The sequence below is a fragment of the Oncorhynchus clarkii genome, chromosome 7, assembly GCF_045791955.1.
Source record: "Oncorhynchus clarkii lewisi isolate Uvic-CL-2024 chromosome 7, UVic_Ocla_1.0, whole genome shotgun sequence".
Lineage (NCBI taxonomy): Eukaryota > Metazoa > Chordata > Actinopteri > Salmoniformes > Salmonidae > Oncorhynchus > Oncorhynchus clarkii.
The window spans coordinates 49,052,331-49,071,848 of NC_092153.1; the positions used below are offsets into that span (position 1 = coordinate 49,052,331).

The window sequence follows — 19,518 nt, forward strand, 5'->3', positions numbered from 1 at the left end:
ACTTTCAAATCACACAATGCCTCTATAAATTAATATCCCTCATGTACATTTTACACATCTAGACAAAAACCAAAGATCGAAATTCTCTCTTCTGTCTTTTGATCTCCCTTTGACCTGCAATGATTTACGTACCACGTTGAGTTGGTACATTTGGTGCCCGTTTAGAATAGATGATTTAGAAGGAGCCAAAAGACCAATCAGATGCGTGGAGGGAATGTCTTAGCCCTATAAAGGTTAAGGTCACATTTAGTGGTATGGGTGTGGCCTGAACCCTTCCTTCATTCCTTCCTCCATTCTAATACCCACCCTCAGCCTTAGACCTGAGCAACTGCTCTGAGGAGTAACAACATAAGACGTTCCTCTAAGGAAAATGTCTGTTTTCAATTGTTTCTCCTACCCTAATCCCTTGGGTCCTGATGACATTTGGTCAAGGGTTTAAATGTAATTGTGCATGTGTGTGTTTTGGAGCCAGTTGATCTGGAAGCATACCTTATGTCCCCTCAGGGTTAATTAGGGTGGAGACATGGATTTCTTGAAGACGTCAGTAGATGTCATATCAGACACAATAAGGATATGGTTCACTTCATTTAAATACATGTCAGAAGCACTGACTTTAGCCTGGGATGCCGTTTGACATCAGACTGACCATATGGGCATAATTTAATATGTTCGGAAAATAACAACACCCAAGAAATGAATTATGATTGGAGACATATTAGAAAGTGAATAAGGCCTATGTTGTGACAGATTGGATGGCAGGGGGGGCTGGTAAACCATAACATCAGTAAAAACAGCTATAGCTCTGTGCCAATGTCAAGAGGGTAAAACAAAACAAAATTCTGAATTGTTATTGCAATCAGTGAGAAGAAAAATACTATTTGATTCAGGCCATTGTTACATGCCACGATCCTCACCATGAATCCAATCATTCTATGATCTCTTTAATAATACATTTTTGTTTGTGAAAATTGAGGCTCGGACAGGTGTACTGGATGTGTGTGTTTGTGCGTCTGTGTATGTGTGTGTGTATGTCTGTATGTGTGTGTTTTTGTGTTTGGGGAGAGTGATGCGGGTATTATTCAACAGTAATGATTAATCTTACAGGACTGTTCTCAAAGTACAGATGGCTTTTGTGATGTGCTATAGGTTTTACAGAGGAGCAATTTTTCTTTTTCCAAGCTGCCTAAGCGGCACCAAATTGTATACAGTGCTAAAGAGATGAAACTCACAGTCAGATGGCTAAGTTTGTTAAGTTCAGGGGCAGGGAAAGGGTGGGAGCTGGATGGAGTGAGCGAGTGTGTGGGGGAGAGGAACAAATAATTTGTTTTCTTCACCCCACATCCCCTCCTCCTCTCTGGTAGTTCTTGAAAGAACAGCTGAAGAGAAGAGGATTAAAACAGCTGTGCTTAACGCTCATCGACTTAATGCGGCTGGCCCAGAGATCAGTGATTAAAACAGCCATCTCTTTAGTCAAGGCCAAATCCAGCACTGCACTGATATTCTAGCTGCCTGGTGTGAGCCTCCAGCCTCCAGTGCATTTTGGGAGATTTTGGGAGGCATGGTGCCCGGCCGGCACTGGGTTCAGTTGTTCCCTGGCCAACCACAGATACACGGATTACACGGGTCAATTATAGACTTAATCTGCCTCCTGGGGATTAGGCCCAGCTCATTGATTGATTTGAAGTATTTCCGTTGACCTTGGTAGTTATCAGATCTGCTAGATTGCACTTTATGACGAAGTTAAAACGCTTTAATCGCAACGCAGGGAACTGGTTCACGACTGCCAAGGGCAATGGAGGGGAGAGCAGGAGGGGTTTGGTTCGATTGAGATTGCGCTGCTGCTGTTACTTTTGATGTTGCTGCTGGTTTGTGCTTGTGGTGATGATGAGGATGAGGATAACTGACAGACCTGCTGCAATACCACTTCACTGTCCTAGACACTTTAACACTTTTTCAGGATCCTGTCGCCAAGCGCAGAGCCAAGTGAACAGTTTAATCAATTTGAGCTTCTTGTGCAGCACGCAAAATTAACTGCCAGGGCGGGTCAGGCAGACGGAGAGGAGAGCCAGGGTGGGTCAGGCAGATGGAGAGGAGTGCCAGGGTGGGTCAGGCAGATGGAGAGGAGTGCCAGGGTGGGTCAGGCAGACGGAGAGGAGAGCCAGGGCGGGTCAGGCAGACGGAGAGGAGAGCCAGGGTGGGTCAGGTAGACGGAGAGGAGAGCCAGGGCGGGTCAGGCAGACGGAGAGGAGAGCCAGGGTGGGTCAGGCAGACGGAGAGGAGAGCCAGGGCGGGTCAGGCAGACGGAGAGGAGAGCCAGGGTGGGTCAGGCAGACGGAGAGGAGAGCCAGGGTGGGTCAGGCAGACGGAGAGGAGAGCCAGGGTGGGTCAGGCAGACGGAGAGGAGAGCCAGGGTGGGTCAGGCAGACGGAGAGGAGAGCCAGGGTGGGTCAGGCAGACGGAGAGGAGAGCCAGGGCGGGTCAGGCAGACGGAGAGGAGAGCCAGGGCGGGTCAGGCAGACGGAGAGGAGAGCCAGGGTGGGTCAGGCAGACGGAGAGGAGAGCCAGGGCGGGTCAGGCAGACGGAGAGGAGAGCCAGGGTGGGTCAGGCAGACGGAGAGGAGAGCCAGGGTGGGTCAGGCAGACGGAGAGGAGAGCCAGGGCGGGTCAGGCAGACGGAGAGGAGAGCCAGGGCGGGTCAGGCAGACGGAGAGGAGAGCCAGGGTGGGTCAGGCAGACGGAGAGGAGAGCCAGGGCGGGTCAGGCAGACGGAGAGGAGAGCCAGGGTGGGTCAGGTAGACGGAGAGGAGAGCCAGATAAACAAGCTAAAGGACAGAAATGAGAGAATGAAGGATTGAAGGCTCTAGTTAGACCAAGAGTGATGATCCTGCTTTGTTTCTTTGTTGAGGAGATTACAGTCAACATACCAGGGTAGTTACAAAGAGCACAGGAGTTAAATCATCAACATGTATTGATCACATCTTTACTAATGCTGCAGATATTTGCTTTAAAGTGGTAGGATGTAGGATGCGATGTATCACAATATATTAGCCATATCTAGGAAAACCAAAGTTCCAAAGGATGGGCCTAATATAGTGTATTTGCTGGTCTGTGGTGTGTAACGAGGAGCAACCAGACGCTGCACTTGACACATTTATGAAACTACTTATTCCAGTAACTAATAAGCACGCACCCATTAAGAAAATGAGGAATTGAAAAATTGTATGGTTGAGAGGATGAGGCAAAAGGTATGGCAATTAAGTCTGGCAGCCCAACTGATTGGCAAACATACTGCAAATTAAGAAATCATGTGACTAAACTAAATAAAAAATAAACTACACTATGAAACAATGATAAATTACATAAATAATGACAGTATAAAGCTTTGAGGCACCTCAAATGAAATTTTGGGTGAAAAGGCCAACTCGGCTCCTTCATTCAATGAATCAGATGGCTCATTCGTCACGAAGCACACTGATATTGCAAACTACTTTCATTGGCAAGATAAGCAAACTTAGGAATGACATGCCAGCAACAAACGCTGACACTACACATCCAAGTATATCAAACCAAATTATGAAAAACAAGAATTGTATTTTTGAATTCCGTAAAGTCAGTGTGGAAGAGGTGAAAATATTATTGTTGTCTATCAACAATGACAAGCCACCGGGGTCTGACAATCTGGATGTAAAATTACTGAGGAGAATAACAGATAATATTGCCACTCCTATTTGCCACATCTTCAATTTAATCCTACTAGAGAGCTTGTGCCCTCAAGCCTGGATGGAAGCTAAAGTCATTCCGCTACCCAAGAATAGTAAAGCCCCCTTTACTGGCTCAAATAGCCGACCGATCAGACTGTTAGAAAACCCTTAGTAAACATCTGGGAAAAATGTGTTTCACCAGATACAAGGCAGTAAACAAATTGACAGCATAATTTCAGCATGCTTATAGGGAAGGACACTCAACAAGCACAGCACTTACACAAATGACTGATGATTGGCTGAGAGAAATTGGTTGATAAAATGATGATGAGGGCTGTCTTGTTAGACTTCAGTGCAGCTTTTGACATTATTGATCATAGTCTGCTGCTGGAAAAACGTATGTGTTGTGGCTTTACACCCCCTGATATAATGTGGATAAAGAGTTACTTGTCTAACAGAACACAGAGGTGTGTTCTTTAATGGAATCCTGTCAAATATAATCCAGTTATAATCAGGAATTCCCCAGTGTAGCTGTTTAGGCCCCTTGCTTTTTAATTTTTTTACTAATGACATGCCACTGACTTTGAGTAAAGTCAGAGTGTCTATGTATGTAGATGACTCAACACTATACACGTCAGCTGCTACAGCGACTGAAATGACTGCAACACTCAACAAAGAGCTACAGTTAGTTTCAGAGTGGGTGGCAAGGAATAAGTTAGCCCTAAATACTTCTAAAACTAAAAGCATTGTATTTGGAACAAAATACTCACTAAACCCAAAACCTCAACTAATTCTTGTAATAAATAATGTGGAAATTGAGCAAGTTGAGATGACTAAACTGCTTGGAGTAGCCCTAGATTGTAAACTGTCATGGTCAAAACATATTGATGCAGTAGTAGCTAAGATGGAGAGAAGTCTGTCTATATTAAAGCAATGCTCTGCCTTCTTAACCACACTATCAACAAGGCAGGTCCTACAGGCCCTAGTTTTGTCGCACCTTGATTACAAGGTCGTGTGGTCAGGTGCCACAAAAAAGGACTTGCGAAAATTGCAATTGGCTCAGAACAGGGCAGCATGGCTGGCCCTTGGATGTACACAGAGAGTTAATATTAATAATATGCATGGCTATCTCTCCTGGCTGAAAATGGAGGAGAGATTGACTTCATCACTACTTTTATTTAAGAGAGGTATTGACATGTTGAATGCACCGAGCTGTCTGTCTAAACTACTGGCACACAGCTCGGACACCCATGCATACCCCACAAGACATGCCACAAGAGGTCTCTTCACAGTCCCCAATTCCAGAACAGACTATGGGAGGCACACAGTACTACATAGAGCCATTGACTACATGAAACTCTATTCCACATCAAGTAACTGACGCAAGCAGTAAAATTAGATTTAAAAAAACAGACGAAAAAACATCTTATGGAACAGCGGGGACTGTGAAGCAACACAAACATTGGCACAGACACACACAATGACATATTCACTATACATACACATGGATTTAGTACTGTAGATATGTGGTAATGGTGGAGTAGGTCCCTGAAGGCACACAGTGTGTAGTGAAATCTGTGAATGTATTGTAATGTTTTTATAATTGTATAAACTGCCTTAATTTTGCTGCAGAATAAATACAAATACAAACTTTCAATGTTAGCTATACATTGTATTTTAGTTTTTGTAATCTATATATTTGTTTAACTTTTTTATAATGCAATGAATGTATAGTATAATTGCTTGGGACAGACATGCGTGTGTTTCTATTTACACTAGGGTGTGAAAAGAAAGCACATGTTTTGGTTGATGTTTCTGTTGTTTACCAGTCAGGGTTTCATTTTGGGGATTTAGTTTTTCACTTTTACTGTGAAAAAATACATAATGTAGAATGAAATACTGTATTTGCCCTATTGAATACTATACAATATTCATGAGGGGGGGGGGGGGGGGTGTTGTTGATCTTCCTTTATCAATTGGATTAACTTCATATCAAATGACATTTACAAAAAGAGAAGCAAACATGTTTACTATTTAAACAAAAGCGTCATTGACTCTGGGAAAATCTACGTAGTCACAAATCTGGTTGAAGAAATGTTTTTAGGAGGTTGAGGACATGTTAACACAATGCATGCCAGTCGTAGATATATTGTGTATGAATCCAATAGCAAGAGGAAGATGCATTTGTCCCATGTAAAGCCATGATACATCTCATTATGAACGCAATGCTTATTGTTTTTCATGCCAGTTAATAATCTCTTTATGTTGATATAAACCAATGGTGAAAAGAGGCTTTGGAATGGATAATGAAGAATCTGGATGATAGAAGGCCAGAATAAAATAAGACTAAGGATAACAAACAGGTAGTATATAGACTCAATGCAACTGTTGAAAGCATGTCAAAAGCTTTCGCTTCCTTTTAATGACGTCTGTAAGCAGCTTAGACTCTTTATAATTACTGAGGGAGCATTTTGTTTCCCCCCATCCATCCATCCATCTACCCTCACTGTGATCTTGGACTCTGGCATAAATCCCTCCTGGCCAGAGGTCCATGTCAGTGGTCAACACCAAATGAGGAAAGGAATGGATGAATAACATAAGATGAGGGAAATGGAAGTTAAATGGAGCTGTCTTTTATGTTGAGTGGGACAAGTCCTCCTGTTGGGGGAAGGGGGGTGACAGGATTGGTTGATCACACATACACACACACCATTTTCTCTGTTTCGCTCTCCTCTCTCTCTCTTTCTCTGTTTTCCTCTGTCTCTCGCTCTCTATCGAAAGGGAGGTATGGTGGCATTTGTTTGATTAACTTGTCTGACAAAAGTGACAGCTGCTTGCCGGTGCATGTGGATGAGAGGCTCAGCGCGGGTCCCTCTTTGTACATCTGTCAGCGGAGAGGCAGGGGGAAAGGGTGAAAAGAAACAAATTGGTCCCAAAAGGCAGGCCATTCACCTTCTGCACCCCCTCTCTTCCCCCCTCCCCTCCTTCCCATTCAGGTGCTCGGCGGGATCCTCAAGTGCTTGCTGGCTTATTCCATTTCGTTCCCCCTATAGTCTGAAGTCCACAAGTGTTTTACCCATCATTCTGAGCCCCTCGATCCACCTCTAAGCAGCCTTTTGAAAGGAGTATGGCTCACTTTGCTCAGGCCTTTGCTCGGTCTTATTCACTGAGCTTTTCTGTCCTTTATTGTGTGTTTACTCAATGGCGCGGTGTAGTCCACAATTCCAACCGTTTAGTTCCTCAGAATATGCGCTTTCTCTCTTTTTTTAACCATGTTTTTGTAAAGTACTCTTATTTTGACACTGTAATCGGTTCAACTGACACTAACTAGTGTAATGTGACTGGTGTTTTTGTAAGAGACTCGGATTGCAAAGGAAAATGTTCTCGCTTGCTTTCCTTTGATATAAACATTTATGTCAGTCTTGTGTTACATATGCACAGAACATTTATTGTTAGCCTTACTTATTTCACATTTCTTTAAAAGGAAAGGCTGACTATCTTAGTGATTTAGTAGTGGTTGGGCACACACAGAGGATTTTTGTTCCACTTAAGGTTGCGCTGAAGCGTGCGAATCGTTGGCCGGCCTCTCCTTTGTAGATGCGGCACAATCAGAACAGTTTGAAGCCCATAAACTTGCTGAGCCTGAAACTTTATTTCAATTTTGCCTTTCAGAGTGCTGCGCTCTATGTTTAGAGAAGTAGAAAGGAGAGCGGTGTGAGCGGAGCGCAGGGTGCTGGCAGGATCTGAGGGCCACAGCAGCAGTGGTGCTCAGCCAGCGTGGAGGGACACGGCATAGGGCCGTCAGCTTCCTGTGAAAGGACGGACTACCTATGGGATCAGCTCTTTTGGGGGGTGGGGGAGACCTGGGGGTCACCGGTGTGAGTTACTATGGTAATTGAGTTCTGTCATCAATGGGCCTCCTCTCAGGAGCTATAAAGCAGACAATAACAGGCAAGCAGCAGCGGTGAAAAGCAAGCAGGTAGGATTACTCTGCCCCTTTGTCGTAAGTGCATAATGTCTTGTAGTCAGATTTAAAGACTTCGCAACCCCCGGGTCCTCCCCTCAGCCGCCCGCTGGGGGGCCTAATTTAGCTGCCCTGGCTGCCAGCTCTCTCTGGGCCAGGAGACCAGTGTGGACAGCTCTTTTTAACCACTAACAAAGCCCTGTAGACACCCTGGCCAGGAGTGCTGGAGAAAGGTTGTGCCTTTGATCGGCCCTACCACTCTTTAATGGATTTTTGAGGATTGTTTTGTTTTTATTTTAAGGAGCTTGTAGAGCAGAGGGTGTGTGTGTTCTTGAGTGAATGCACACGTGCGCGTGTTTGTGTGTGTGTGTGTGTGAGAGAGGGAGAGTGTTAAAAAGGAAAAGTATTGGTGCGTAATGTCTCTGTGATACACAGTGGCCTCCCCTCCTTTAAATGTAAGCATGTCACTTTGCATTAACATCGTCACGGCAACAATCATCATTCCATGCCTCCCGCTAATTGCAGACACAGCTGGGTCCCAGCAGGACACCTACTACACACCCCAGCCTTGCACCAACCAGGGCCAATCTGTGGAGCACTAACACACACACACACCACACCTACTACAAGATCCAAGCTCCATCAGGCCAGATCCAATCTGGTCTGTAGCACTGACACATACACAATCACATGCACACACACAGACCTTTGCACACAAAGGCACACACACATCACCACCAGCAAGGGCGGAAAGAGGCAGAGTCACAGGTTGCTTGTAATCCCCCTATACCCCCCATGGAAGGGCCCCCGCCTCTGCTCCAGCATTCCTGCTTTTTGTGTTTTTTGGGGGTCCAGGACAAAGGCCTAAGCCGACCCCTTACCAGTCCTCTGTTCTAGTCTCGCAAAGGCGTAGTGGGACTGGTGTATGTGTTTATGTGTGTATGCATTGGGATATGAGGGGAGGGGTATGCAGATTTGCACTGAATTCTGTTGGTTGCCCCCCTGCCAGGCGTTATGGCTTCCTGTAACATGTCATATATGAGTGTGAACACCAGGTTCAAGGCGGGGTGTTGTGTGTGGTGGTGTTTGGTGGTGGAGGGGCGTGGGGGGGTTGGTGTTGCAGGGGGCAGGAGGTTGCACTGCCTCCCAGCTCTTAACCCCTCTTCGGGACCTGCAGATGTTTGTATGTGTGTGATGAAGCAGTGGAACCCCCATCCGTAGGCGCACACATATATACACACGCAAAGACACACAACCATCCAAAACCACCTTCATTATCCAATCCCTAATATCAGATGGAACTTGATAGAATGTCACAGTGTCACAGATTTGATCCCTGTTGGTTTATGACATTATATATTCAGAGCCATATTACACGTGTTTTGGCTGTCAGCTATTGCTAGCCTCCTGCTGATCCCAATCGAGCCTAAAAAGAGTGAGTGCCTGGGTGTGTTCATCTGTTCTGAGAGATTTGTTAGGGTTTGTTAGTCTGTTCAGAGTGGAACAAAGCAAGAGTGCCATCACTGTTCATTTCACAAGCCTGGCATCAGAGTCTGTCACTCTCTGAGTTTCCCTTGAGCACCACGCCTCACACACACACACAAAAAAGAAAAATTGGACCTGAAATCAAAAATGGATTGCCCTCCCTTCAGCTAAATATAGTTGACCTAAACCCTCCCTGAACGTTTGAAAAAAACAAATGACCCTCCCTTATACCCAAAATAATCATTCAAATATAAAGGTGATAGTAGAGGACATGATATCATTTACCCTCACTTCTTGGACAGACCACAGCCTTAGATATGCAGTTTTTACAAACTGTTCATTGTCCTGTAAGCATTACATGGCAACGCAGGAATTTTGAAAGTGCACAGGCTGCGGGCCAGAAAGCTGTGGTTTCGCAGGCCACCGTGGACAAGAGAAGGGGTGGAAAGATCTCCTTCGTAGTAAAAGTATTGTATGAATCTATCACCATATTTGAAGGTCCGAGAAAAAAATGCATTTAATAAAAATGTCTTGCAATTCTACGTTATTTTACATATTAGCAGAATCTTTTTTAATACCACACAAATTACTGAAATTACATGCTAAGAATGGACTGAGAGATAGGCCTATGTGTTCATCTTATCATATTTCTCCAATGCCAAATCAGTGATTGTTTGCAACGAAACTGTCCCTGTTTGCAAATAATACAATCTGAGACATCATTAGGAATCTTAGCCATGATGGGTTACTTTCAAAAATTATGCATACCTTTCCACCCCAGACAGAATAGGCCTACCGACGCTGAAAAATGTAAGCTTTAACTGCTGGCTACTCTTCTTCCGTGGCTTAACCTAAGAAGTGTAGGTATCAAGTGTTTCCCTAAAAGCTGCCTGGTTTTAAACATCTTCTATTGTACAGAAAGTGAATAGTTTAATCAATTGATAGTGACAGAATTAGATTACTTCCCAAGCAAAGTGCATTTTTTGTCTCCTTGTCTATAGAAGGTTGTAGCTCAGCCTCTGAATGTAAAAGAAACTAAACAATGACATCATCATATGCATCTGTGTCACCTCTTCCCAGATATTTTACAGCTTGTTTCTAGCATAAATCATTGCGGACCAAAGTGCTGTTATAGATCACTTTATATGATCGGATCTGCTTTATTTTCTTCCAAATCCTAAACTAACAAAGGGTATGCCTGTGCTTTTTGCCATTTACTTAAATTAAAGTTTTTAACAATTAAATAAACAATAATCCTATTTAGAGGTTATGAAGGTGAGAGAAAGAGAGGCTGACAAGGAGAGATGGAAGGAGGGCAGAGTGAAAAGAGGAGAGCGAGAGCAGTCACACCAGGCCTGGCCTCTCGGCGTGGGGTCGTGCTAGGGGCGAGATCACAGCCCTGCTGCCATGGCGATTCCTTCACAGGCACAGAGCGGCAGAGAGGAAGCTGCCACAGTGGTACACATGCAGCAGGATCCCACAGTGATTCATCCCGCAGAGAAGGCCTTTACGTTGTACCCTTACTTACCCCAGCACTACTCCAGGTAGAAGCTATACACCAGGGTTCCCCACCTGGCGGCCCACAGGCCAACTTTGGCCCACTGGGGATTGTATTTGGCTCCCCAAGTCAGGGAATTATTTCCACACATAATAGCAAGATATGTGATCGTATACAAATGTAAGCAAGGTTTAAAATGTTAATGTTTTAGTCAAGTATTTGTAGTCTACAAATTATTTGTAATTATGTTTCGGCCCCCTGACCATCCAATCAAGAATAAATCAACCCGCGGCTGAATCTAGTTCATGATCCCTGCCATACACTGTCATCTAGAAAAGGAACTGATGATGTATGTACTGTTGTACCTACTGGGGTATGTTCTCTTGAAACATGAAGTACTGTATACTGATAGCTACTTTTTATCTAGCTCCCTGGTAGAGAAGGTGCCTTGTGGCCTGAAAAATTGTTCTCATATCTCATGACAGTCTTTTTTGCACGAGTGTAAAAAAGGACACAGCAGAAGGCCTCTCATTGACAGTGTGAAAGTTCCAGCAACACAAACTCAAGAGTCATCCCAGATATGTTCTCCTCTCTTCTTGTCTCTGCCTGACGGTTGAGCGCTAGTCCACTCTGATTAGCATCAGCCTGCCCTGATCATTACCAATCAATTAGACTTCAAACAGGACTCAGCCCACAGATAAACATCTGGAGCCTCTCAGCTATAGCTACTCCGGTTATAGAAGAGGTGATTCCAGTTCACTCTCCCCTCAGCTGAGAGAGGGAGCGACAGCAAGAGGGAGTCAGTTAGTCAGAGGGTAATGAGTGAGTGAAAGAGACTGAGAGAAGGTTGTTGAGATGGAGAGAAATACAGAGATGGAATGAGAGGGGGATGAAGACAGGAGAAAGAGAGGGCAAATTGTGTAAATTACTAGGAAATGCTGGTTCTGCTCTGTGTGTTCTGTATTCTGGTTGTCTGTGTGTTCTGTATTCTGGTTGTCTGTGTGTGTTCTGTATTCTGGTTGTCTGTGTGTGTACGTGTGTGTTTGTGTGTCTGTTTTGCTGGAGACTGTTGTGTTTGTGTGTTGCAGCAATGGTACACCAGCACCATGAACCTCCTGGGTATGTGGCTGACTGACCGGATGGACCTACAGCTCCATGTCTACCAACTCAAGATCCTCATCAGAGTAGTCAAGGTAAGTCAAGCTCAGCCAGCAGGCCAGCAGTTCCAGGGCATCCCAAACCAATCGGTCATTCATTCAAAGTAATATATCAAGGTTCACAATCAAATAGTGTAGAATTACATCATTTCATTTTTAAAATTAAATGTTTATATTCTCTTAATCTGTGACCCATATTGAATGAGTTGTGACCTACTGTACCTTCTCATGGCTTGATAGGAAGCCTAGTACTGACAACCATTGTTTCTCTGTCCCGTGTTAATATTTCAGCGTGATGTTGGTGCAGTGTGAACAGTAACAAGTCTTACCAGGATAACGTCATGTCACACATTTATTTCTGTTCTCTCAGAGACTGATGAGGCCTGTATATGCATGGGATCTGTCCTCACATGTGACATATAGTTTCAGTGCCAGATGATTTAGTACAAAAATGGGTCAATAGGATGTCCCCGGAACGTCAGGAAATTGTAGCCTGAAGTCGTCAGGACGTTGTGTCATGGTCCCCATGAGGTTTTTGTCTCGTACACGGCGTGTTCCTGATGGGTGCAAAGGAACGTCCCACCCACACAAAATGTAACTCTATCCAGGGCAACCGGACCCTAGTTTCATTACACCTCACTCCTTGTTACTGTTGCTAAGCCCATCAAGGGCCCTGATTGGTGAATCACTTATCCATTCACAGCTCTTTGTCTTTTGGCAATGTTAGGGACACCCACACAAAAAGTGCTTTTCACATAGTGTTTTCAACGTACTTATTGGATCCACTTCGGCATACATGATTACATTGCATTCCGATCTTCCTGCTACGACACTAAGTTAATGTCAATGACTGAGTTCACCTGTACTCCTACACTTTTCACTTCAAAGTAAATCTCTGCTCTGTTAAAAATACACAAAAAAACATTTAATTTATTATAGTGATTCCGGAGACATTAAAATATGCCCCACCAACATTAAACAACAATATGGAAAAAAACAAACTCAAATAGCTAACTCAAGTTGCTTGTTCAATAGGATAGGATATACAGTTGAAGTCGGAAGTTTACATACACCATAGCCAAATACATTTAAGCTCAGTTTTTCACAATTCCTGACATTTAATCCAAGTAAAAATTCCCTGTCTTAGGTCAGTTAGGATCACCACTTTATTTTAAGAATGTGAAATGTCAGAATAATAGTAGAGAGAATTATTTATTTCAGCTTTTATTTCTTTCATCACATTCCCAGTGGGTCAGAAGTTTGCATACACTCAATTAGTATTTGGTAGTATTGCCTTTAAATTGTTTAACTTGGGTCAAACGTTTCAGGTAGCCTTCCACAAGATTCCCACAATAAGTTGGGTGAATTTTGGCCTATTCCTCCTAACATACAGTGGGGCAAAAAAGTATTTAGTCAGCCACCAATTGTGCAAGTTCTCCCACTTAAAAAGATGAGAGAGGCCTGTAATTTTCATCATAGGTACACTTCAACTATGACAGATAAAATGAGGGGGAAAAATCCAGAAAATCACATTGTAGGATTTTTAATGAATTTATTTGCAAATGATGGTGGAAAATACGTATTTGGTCACCTACAAACAAGCAAGATTTCTGGCTCTCACAGACCTGTAACTTCTTCTTTAAGAGGCTCCTCTGTCCTCCACTCGTTACCTGTATTAATGGCACCTGTTTGAACTTGTTATCAGTATAAAAGACACCTGTCCACAACCTCAAACAGTCACACTCCAAACTCCACTATGGCCAAGACCAAAGAGCTGTCAAAGGACACCAGAAACAAAATTGTAGACCTGCACCAGGCTGGGAAGACTGAATCTGCAATAGGTAAGCAGCTTGGTTTGAAGAAATCAACTGTGGGAGCAATTATTAGGAAATGGAAGACATACAAGACCACTGATAATCTCCCTCGATCTGGGGCTCCACGCAAGATCTCACCCCGTGGGGTCAAATGATCACAAGAACGGTGAGCAAAAATCCCAGAACCACACGGGGAGACCTAGTGAATGACCTGCAGAGAGCTGGGACCAAAGTAACAAAGCCTACCATCAGTAACACACTACGCCGCCAGGGACTCAAATCCTGCAGTGCCAGATGTGTCCCCCTGCTTAAGCCAGTACATGTCCAGGCCCGTCTGAAGTTTGCTAGAGAGCATTTGGATGATTCAGAAGAAGATTGGTAGAATGTCATTTGGTCAGATGAAACCAAAATATAACTTTTTGGTAAAAAACTAAACTCGTCGTGTTTGGAGGACAAAGAATGCTGAGTTGCATCCAAAGAACACCATACCTACTGTGAAGCATGGGGGTGGAAACATCATACTTTGGTGCTGTTTTTCTGCGAAGGGACCAGGACGACTGATCCGTGTAAAGGAAAGAATAAATGGGGCCATGTATCGTGAGATTTTGAGTGAAAACCTCCTTCCATCAGCAAGGGCATTGAAGATGAAACATGGCTGGGTCTTTCAGCATGACAATGATCCCAAACACACCGCCCGGGCAACGAAGGAGTGGCTTCGTAAGAAGCATTTCATGGTCCTGGAGTGGCCTAGCCAGTCTCAAGATCTCAACCCCATAGAAAATCTTTGGAGGGAGTTGAAAGTCCGTGTTGCCCAGCAACAGCCCCAAAACATCACTGCTCTAGAGGAGATCTGTATGGAGGAATGGGCCAAAATATCAGCAACAGTGTGTGAAAAACTTGTGAAGACTTACAGAAAACGTTTGACCTCTGTCATTGCCAACAAAGGGTATATAACAAAGTATTGAGATAAACTTTTGTTATTGACCAAATACTTATTTTCCACCATAATTTGCAAATAAATTCATAAAAAATCCTACAATGTGATTTTCTGGATTTTTTTTCTCATTTTGTCTGTCATAGTTTAAGTGTACCTATGATGAAAATTACAGGCCTCTCTCATATTTTTAAGTGGGAGAACTTGCACAATTGGTGGCTGACTAAATACTTTTTTGCCCCACTGTAGCTGGTGTAACTGAGTCAGATTTGTATGCCTCCTTGCTCGCACACACTTTTTCAGTTCTGCCCACAAATGTTCTATAGGATTGAGGTCAGGGCTTTGTGATGGCCACACCAATACCTTGACTTTGTTTGCCTTAAGCCATTTTGCCACAACTTTGAAAGTATGCTTGGGGCCATTGTCCATTTGGAAGACCCATTTCCGACCAAGCTTTAACTTCCTGACTGATGTCTTGAGATGTTGCTTCAATATTTTATTATATTCCTATATCTTTTTAATTCCTCATGATGCCATCTATTTTGTGAAGTGCACCAGCCCCTCCTGCAGCAAAACACCCTCACAACGTGATGCTGCCAACCCTGTGCTTCACGGTTGGGATGGTGTTCTTCAGCTTGCAAGCCTCCCCCTTTTTCCTCCAAACGTAACAATGGTCATTATGGCCAAACAGTTTTATTTTTGTTTCATCAGACCAGAGGATATTTCTCCAAAAAGTATGATCTTTGTAGGACTCGTTTTACTGTGGATATAGATACTTTTGTACCTGTTTCCTCCAGCATCTTCACACGGTCTTTTGCTGTTGTTCTGGGATTGATTTTCACTTTTCGCACCAAAGTACGTTCATCTCTATGAGACAGAACGCGTCTCCTTCCTGAGCAGTATGACGGCTGCGTGGTCACATGGTGTTTATACTTGCATACTATTGTTTGTACAGATGAACGTGGTACCTTCGGGCGTTTGGAAATTGTTCCCACGGATGAACCAGAGTTGTGGAGGTCTACATTTTCTTTTCTGAGTTTTTGGCTGATTTCTTTTGATTTTCCCATGATGTCAAGCAAAGAGGCACTGAGTTTGAAGGTAGGCCTTGAAATACATCCACGGGTACACTTCCAATTGACTCAAATGATGTTAATTAGCTTTTCAGAAGCTTCTAAAGCCATGACATAATTTTCTGGAATTTTCCAAGCTGTTTAAAGGCACAGTCAACTTAGTGTATGTAAACTTCTGACCCACTGGAATTGTGATACAGTGAAATAATCTGTCTGTCAACAATTGTTGGAAAAATTACTTGTGTAGATGAAATTACTTGTGTACAAAGTAGATGTCCTAACCGACTTGCCAAAACTATAGTCTGTTAAGAAGAACTTTGTGAAGTGGTTGAAGAACGAGTTTTAATGACTCCAACCTAAGTGTATGTAAACTTTCGACTTCAACTGTATACCTTGTTATTAGCTTGTACCTATAATTGTTGATCAGTTAGGTAGCATGTTAACTACCAATACACTGCCTAAAACTATAATTGTTCAGAATGTGTAGGTTTACTAGTTAAAAAGAAAATAAATACAATTTAATTGTTCAATAATGTGTAGTGTGTAATTGTTCAGAAATTCAATGTGTCGTGTTAAAAAATTTAAAATATCTGATCATATAAAATGAGTTGTGTTTATATCAATTTGAGTAACGTCATTGTGTATTCTTCGCAATGACGCAGTTTTACATTATTACGTCATCACGCAATGACATCACAACGTCATTTAGCAACAAATCGACCTGCCACTAGCAACTTCCTCTGAAAATTAATTTGCAACACTGACTGAGGCAGCAAAGCAGCCCCAAACCATGACACTCCCTCCACCATACTTTACAGTTAGGATGAGGTTTTGATGTTGCTGTGCTTTTTTTCACACATGGTGTTGTGTGTTCCTTCCAAACAACTCAACTTTAGTTTAATCTGTCCACAGAATATTTTGCCAGAAGTGCTATGGAAAATCCAGGTGGTCTTTTGTGAACTTCAGACGTGCAGCAATGGGTTTTTTTTGGACAGCAGTGGCTACTTCTGTGGTGTCCTTCCATGAACACCATTCTTGTTTAGTGTTTTACGTATCATAGACCGAGATGTTAGCTGACACTAGGATTCTTCTTAATTAACCTCATTGAGCATTCTGCGCTGTGCTCTTGCAGTCATCTTTGCAGGACGGCCACTCCTATGGAGAGTAGCAACAGTGCTGAACTTTCTCCATTTATAGACAGTTTGTCTTACTGTGGACTGATGAACATCACGGCTTTTAGAGATACTGTTGTAACCCTTTCCAGCTTTATGCAAGTCAACAATTCTTAATCTTAGGTCTTCTGAGATCTCATTTGATTGAGGCATGGTTCACATCAGACAATACTTCTTGTGAATAAAAAACATACATTTTGTGAGTGTTTAAATAGGACAGGGCAGCTTTAACCAACATCTCCAATCTCATCTCATTGATTTGGACTCCAGGTTAGCTGACTCCTGAGTCCAATTAGCTTTTGGAGAAGTTATGTTTAAATGATGTATACAATATAGGCAATAAAAATAAAAATAAGTTGTGTGTTATTAGTTTAAGCATACTGTTTGTCTACTGGTGTGACTAAGATGAAGTTCAGATCAAATTGTATGACTAATTTATGCAGAAATCCAGGTAATTTCAAAGGATTCACATACTTTTTCTTGCCACTGTATATTATAGGTAATTATACCATGGCATTGTTGAATACTCGTTTTTGATTGGCTTGAAGGGCATTCTAGAGCGTGCATTATTTAGGCAATGATGCCTGATAACCCAGGAATTATCATGTGACAACTCCCTCCAAGGGCTGTTCTGAGGCCCAAGGCGAATAAATAGTTTGCCAACATATTTCTAAAAAATATTAATGACATTTCTGCATATTAAATATTATTTTAATGAGTCATGGGTGCTGGGGCTCCCGAGTGGCTCATCAGTCTAAGGCACTGCACCTCAGTGTTAGAGGCATCACTACTGACCCTGATTCAATTCCAGGCTGTATCACAACCGGCCGTGATTGAGAGGCCCATAGGGCGGTGCACAGTTGGCCCAGCGTCATTAGGGTTTGGCCAGGAAGGCCGTCATTGTAAATAAGAAATTGATCTTAACTGACTTGCCTAATTAATTAAAGGTTAATTAAAAAACAAGTACATTTGTTTTTGCATTATGAAGTTGCTACCCAAGCGGCTGGTTGTTAGTTATTTTCTCATGTTTTGACCCAGTCGTTACGTCTAATAATTCTATTCATTTGACGTTACTATCAGCATACCCCAAATCCAGAGGTTCTGAGTTCAAATCCCAGGTGTGGTCATTTTGTCAGGACTAAGTGATCATGTCAAATGTAATCATATTGTTGTTAATTAAAGATTTTTACACTATTTTAGCTCAACAGCGTACCACTTACCTTAAAAACCCCATATAATTGAATTACTTTTCTTATAATGGTCTCAGAGACCTGGGACCATCATGTGACAAAAAAACACAACGTCCTAAAATGGTCCTGACATGGTCCTCAGTGACATCCAGGGAACTAGACAAAGGTACCTCAGAGACCGTTTCCTTGGGCCCGTCATGCGACGTCCTAAGGACAAGTAAAATTAAAGTCCTGAGATTGTCCTTAAAATGTTGTGACATGGTTCTCAGTGACATCCTAGGGACTTACAGGGAACTACACAAAGGTCCCTCAAAGAACCTTCCCTTTGGACCATCTACATCAAATAAAAGTCCTGAGAATGGCCTAAAAAGGTCCTGACATGGTTCTCAGTGAAGTCCTGGGAACTTAAAGGGTAATTCACAAAGGTCCCGCAGAGAACGTTCCCCTATGAGCATCATGGGACTTCCCCTTGACCATCATGAAATGGCTCCTTGTCGTCATTGAATGTCACATGGATAACATCTCTCCAAAAACCCCATTAAGGGACCTAATGGGAACGTTGCTGAATGTCCTTAAGACAACCCCTGTTTGTGGGGATGTCTCTTTGGGGAACATGCTACACGTGGATAATTTGCTAAATGTGTCAAATATTGTGAACCGTTAAGTGTCCTCTTCTCCGTTTGTCCACTCCTACATGTTTCCTGATCTAAAAAACACATGCTAGGTGAAAGCATTGTGATGCCTGGGAAATTGTTGTCACTAATTAAATTCTTTAATGATTAAGATAGAGGAAAGGAGACAAGGAGAGGAGGCCACTCTAAACAGTCGAGACTCACCCAAACATTGCAGTGCATTCCTGGCTTCATGTCCTCTCTTGCCTTCGCAACTGACTGAGAATGTTTCGTCTGTGTGCTAGTCCCAACCTTGACCCTCTCTACTCTCTTGTTCCAGAAAAAGTACCGTGACTTCCGGCTGCAGGGCGTCCTGGACTCCACACTAAACAGTAAGATGTATGACACGGTGCGGAACAGACTGACCCTGGAGGAGGCCACGGCGTCGGTGAGGGAAGGAGGGATGTCGGGCATATCCATGAAGGACAGTGATGAAGACGACGATGATGACTAGATCAACATCACCGGATGGAGCCTGCGAATCAATGCATGTACCAACTTTGTTAACCACTGGTTATTATTTTCCACTCTCAGATAGATAGAAATACCCACAAAGGAACAACAATACAAATTAGTAACCAAATACATAAATTATAATTATATTAGTTATTATAATTATAAAATATATATATTTATGTGTTGAACTAAAAAAGTATAGGTGTTTTAAAAAAAAAAAAGTGAACATTTGCCTAGCATTCACTCTTGAATGTTCCTAAGCAATATGGAGAGCCATGTATACGATGTTGAGTACCATGATTAGGAATAATGCTTGGTGTGTACCTGTTGAATGCAAACCTGTTGAGGCGCTTTGCTAACGTACTGTGAATACAGTAATGGTACATCATTGTGAGGAGGAGAGTAA

At 42.9% G+C, this 19,518-nt stretch overlaps 1 protein-coding gene across 1 annotated transcript in view; it reads left to right on the forward strand.

Annotated features, from left to right (window-relative positions):
* LOC139413418 (calcium-dependent secretion activator 1) overlaps positions 1-19,164 on the forward strand; it is a 168,469-nt gene extending 149,305 nt beyond the window's left edge. Inside the window, exons 31-32 of the mRNA XM_071160777.1 lie at positions 11,737-11,841; positions 18,937-19,164. Of these exons, the coding sequence (XP_071016878.1) occupies positions 11,737-11,841; positions 18,937-19,110 (279 nt within the window). The 3' untranslated portion in view covers positions 19,111-19,164. The remainder of the gene's footprint in view (positions 1-11,736; positions 11,842-18,936) is intronic.
* The last annotated feature ends 354 nt before the right edge of the window (positions 19,165-19,518 follow it).